A 4,794-nucleotide genomic window follows, 5' to 3' on the forward strand; every position below is an offset into this window, starting at 1 on the left:
TTGCCTCTGTAAGGTTTAAGGAAGGGCTTGGCCTTTAAAGGTTACTTTTTTAAAAGAAATATATATATTTTTTTAAATCTAATGCTATGGTCAGCATCACATTCATGTGATCTATGCAGATATCTGTGCTAGCAGGGATACTGATTGGTAAGTATGTTCCATGCATTGTGCTCAGAGCATGCACTTCCATTATGCATGTGCAATTAGTGTGTGCACATCTCCAGCATTCTAATTACTTTGATATCTCTGAGTTAAATTTTTGAGAAATTTGTTTGATACCCAACAGTAAAAATTCACAGATCAAAGAGTGGGTATGTAGGTGCTGTTTTTTTGTTTCTATTGATTAACCCTAGTTAAAAGACAGTAAAGTCAAAATAAATCACTTCATTATTCATATAGAGCATGTAATGTTAAAGAACCTTCAGATTTACTACTATAATCTAATGTGCTTTGTTCTTTTTGTATCCTTGTATAAAAAGCATACCTAGGTAGGCTCCAGAGCAGCGATGCACTACTGAGAGCTAGCTGCTGATTAGAGGCTGCACATATATGCTTCTCGTCTTTGGCTTACCCAATGTTTTCAGCTAGCTCCCAGTAGTGTATTGCTGCTCTTTCAATAAAGGACACCAAGAGAGTGAATTCAATTTGATACTAGAAGTAACCTGGAAAGGTATTTAAATCTGCAAACATTTACATTTTGACTTTACTGTCCCTTAAAGGGAAATGAAACCCAACATTTTTCTATCATGGTTCAGATAGAGAATTCAATTTTAAACAACTTTCTTATTCACTTTTATTATCTAATCTGTTTAATTCTCTTGGTATCATTTGTTGAAGGAGCAGCAATGCACTGCTGGTTAAATGAACACATGGGTGAGCCAATCAAAATCGATATATATATATATATGCAGCCACCAATCAGCAGCTAGAACCTAGGTTCTCTGCTGCTCCTGAGCTTGCCTAGATAAACCTTTCAGCAAAGGATAGCAAGAGAAAGAAGCAGATTAAGTAATAGATGTAAATTGGAAAGTTGTTAAAAATTGTATTCTCTATCTGAATCATGAAAGAAAGTTTGTGGGTCTCATGTCCCTTTAAGCAGAGAGGATGAGGCCTGCATTGGAAGCATCTGGTAAATATCAGTCACCTACCACAGACCAACATTTTTAGCAGTTGTATTGCTTATATTTCATTTTTTACCTTGGAAAGGTTAAGTTAAAGATGTTTATCTTGATTTTGAAGCTAACTGGGGGTGCCGCTGTGTATCTTTAAAAAAGCTGACTAAAATATATGACCTGAACATCTCTATGTACAAAAAATATTCTAACACAAAATTTCCTCAATAGCCACATCCCACTGTAAAGAGTTTTTAAATTTCCAATGAAGACGCTAGTCCTGGGACATGCAAGGTAGTATGCATCTGGTATGTGCAGACATGGTTACCTTATTTCACTTCTCAGTTTAAAGAATTTTACAATTAAATCTAGTAAGATTATGAACTCAGCACTGATGAAGCTAAGCAATTGCCTGTTTTTTTTCCTTCATGCAGATGACAATAAAACATATAACTCTGGATCATAGATCACTTACTCTGGTGAGCTGAATAAATTATTAGGTAAAATGGATTCCTTTTTTACATAGAGATGTTCATGTCATATTTGCATACAGTTTTTCACAGTTATGATGCATCACTTTCAAGTGATTTAACCTATGAGTATTATTTGCCTTTAAGAACTGATTGTTCACTGGCTGAAAAGAATTCCAACAACCTTATTGCGCTTGAATATTTCATCACTTGAACAATAATAATAATAATAAGATTTTACCCAATTTGGCAAATCTTTATGCCTGTTCAAAAGGTATCAGTTCTGCTTTTAGTCTAACAATATGAGTTTCAATACTGATTTGATTTAATAAGGTTGTATATTTTTTATTCCAACATATTTTTAAATATGTATATTTCAGTTAAACCTAAGCTATTAGTCTGCAACATCTTTGACATCTCCTGTTCTCTTTAAATATTATTTTTAAGAGTTCCAGGAACATATACACCCACACACAAACCATATAATTAACTGCACACATAGTTTAGCACTGCTCAAACGTTTTAGGTAGCTAACAAAAAAAAATCAAATTAATTTAAAATTAGCAATTAATAGATATCATTAAAAAATACATATCTGTCCTTATTAAATCCAAGCTTAATAACCATTTTGAAATACAATGCAGCATTTGTAATAATCCACCTTAAATGAACAAAGTAGAGAGAAACTCAAATCATGGGAGGGGTTTGGAGCTGTATGCAAGTTCCTTAGAAAGGGAGAGATACAGAGTATGATGGAGATTCAGAATCTCCTACATTAGGCTTTACTGACACAAACAACAGTTGTGTAGGATTAAAATCATCAATTATTTGATTGACAGCCTGAATATATTACAAGATGCTTAGAAGCTTTTTGTCAAGATTGATAAAAACTGAATAGGATACTGGCAAAAGTCTCTTGAGAACCTACATCTGCTGGTTATGGAGCCTGAAATAGAAGAAGAGAATATTGATGATATTAAATTCAGGACATGAAGTAGTTATTTACCATGATTTGAAGGATCTGACTCAACTGCTGGCAACCAGATATAATTTACCCCAAACTGAATCAGCAGCAAATGTTATCCTACAGTGGAAACCAGTCAGTGAGTGACAACAGGATGCTTTTTATTACTATTCAATCAATCTTATATGATTTCTAAAATATGTTATAAGCAGTCATTTGAAAAAAAGAACAATATTTCCAGATGTCCATAAAAATGATACAGGTCACTGTTGTAAGATTTTAAGCACCAGGGTGCTGACATATACCAGATTTGTACATTTTACTCATTTAAACCAGGATTATTTGAAGAAGGCAAATTCTTTTTATTCTGCTTCATCAAAAGTATTGAAACACTTTTCTTTTTAAACGAAAAATGCACTTTCTTTTCTTTTCTTAGAACGAGTGAACCAACGTGACCTTACTAAAGTGGCTTTTTTATGGATACTAAGCTGTGGCATTATTACCATGATCATGTATGGTGACTTGCTGCTGAATACAAGCATTGCTACTGAAACTCACCTAATGATTCAGAATAACACTCCTTACCTCAGCAGTACACAGAAACCAGTAAGCTCCTCTTTCTACATGTCTACAGCCAGAGTGCTCAAAGAAGGGGAAATCAATAAACCAGACCTCATGACTTACCTTGTGCTGTTTCTTCTCCTTTTTCTGACAGTGGCAATTATTGTTCTTTTCATTAACTGCCAACTGAGGAATTCCTTTTTTGCAGGGCTACCTTATGACAGATCGATGCGAGAATCACGAAGCCCTTGGAAAACACAATCTGTCTGAGCCAAATATGTTGAATGTCAACCAAAGCATATGGGAGGCGTTTTCATATACAGTATATATATTGTGTTCTTTTGATACTTCTACTGCAAGATTGGAATAGTAGATTTTATTGTGTTTTATAATATATACAAGTAAATGTGTTTTTTTTTTCTGAAATATATTGTACATTGCTATATTATAAGCGTGAGACAATGGAATGTGTGCTTGGAAACTACCTTTAAAATAGCTAAATGAGTATGTATAAATACGGTTAAGTAACAATGTTTAAGCTATAATTGTGAAACAGAGGAACCATGTCTTCCCCTCTTTTGTTATTTATATCAACAAATCAAAGGGAGTGCTTAATGATCTGCTAGAGAAAGCTGTTCACATACTTATTTATTCTGTTTGATATAGATATAATGCACCTGCTGTTTCAGAATGTATTTATTAAACAAGAGTGAGGGAAAATGAGAGGCAATATTCCATTAACTAACTGCAAGACTGTAAATACACATATATAAGGATAAATATTTACTAATACAAAGCAATATGATTATATAAAAGTTAATTATAGTAAATATTTGTACTATTATTTGTCATTGTTTTCTGATTGGAAGTTTTCAATTAATTAAATTGGCATTCTCATATTTGCATAATGGTATTGTTTCTTCTTTAATAATAGCCAGTAATGTAGGCAATGCAATTTCAATTAATATATGAGATTGGAGCTGGTTTATGTGGCATGTGTTAGAGCTCCCTTGAGATTCGGTGTTATCTTTGCTGCACAAGATTTAAAGGGACAGTAAAGTAAAAAAAAGTCTTTCATGATTTAAATAAGGCATGTAATTTTAAACAACTTTCCAATTTACTTGTATTACCAATTTTGCTTTGTTCTATTGGTATTCTTAGTTGAAAGCTAAATCTAGGAGGTTCATGTGCTAATTTCTTAGACCTTGAAGACTGCCTCTAATTTGAAAGCATTTTGACAGTTTTTCACCACTAGAGGGCGTTAGTTCATGTGTTTCATATAGATAACATTGAGGTAAGGCACGTGAAGCTCCTAGGAGTCAGCACTGATTGGCTAAAAATGCAAGTCTGTCAAAAGAACTGAAAAAAGGGGCAGTTTGCAGAGGCATAGATACAAGGTAATCACAGAGGTAAAAAGTATATTATAACTGTGTTGGTTATGCAAAATTGGGGAATGGGTAATAAAGGGATTATCTTTCTATTTAAACAACAAAAATTCTGGCGTTTACTGTCCCTTTAAAAGAACCTTCTCAGCCCCCCCAAAAAAGAATCAGTCATTAAAGTGTAAAGTTTACATTAGTGTGTAGACTGACAGTTGTTCACCTTGAATGCAGTCCTTGATCAATGTGAGAGGACTATAATTTCCTTGCTTTTTATTTTGTTTGTAAAACCATTAGCTTTACAACTG

The 4,794-nt window shown here is 33.4% G+C and overlaps 1 protein-coding gene across 1 annotated transcript; it reads left to right on the forward strand.

Moving 5' to 3' along the window:
- The first annotated feature begins 2,321 nt into the window (after window positions 1-2,321).
- On the forward strand, window positions 2,322-4,015 carry SMIM32 (small integral membrane protein 32). The gene has a single exon (XM_053719854.1). It carries the CDS (start codon window positions 3,051-3,053, stop codon window positions 3,375-3,377), a length of 327 nt encoding a protein of 108 aa, XP_053575829.1. The 5' UTR covers window positions 2,322-3,050; the 3' UTR covers window positions 3,378-4,015.
- Window positions 4,016-4,794: the final 779 nt, after the last annotated feature.

This window comes from Bombina bombina, chromosome 6 (assembly GCF_027579735.1).
Source record: "Bombina bombina isolate aBomBom1 chromosome 6, aBomBom1.pri, whole genome shotgun sequence".
NCBI classification, from domain to species: domain Eukaryota; kingdom Metazoa; phylum Chordata; class Amphibia; order Anura; family Bombinatoridae; genus Bombina; species Bombina bombina.

What these genes read in the sequence shown, in the direction of transcription:
- SMIM32 (XM_053719854.1), top strand. Translation starts at nt 3,051, where the DNA reads ATGATCATGTATGGTGACTTGCTGCTGAATACAAGCATTGCTACTGAA.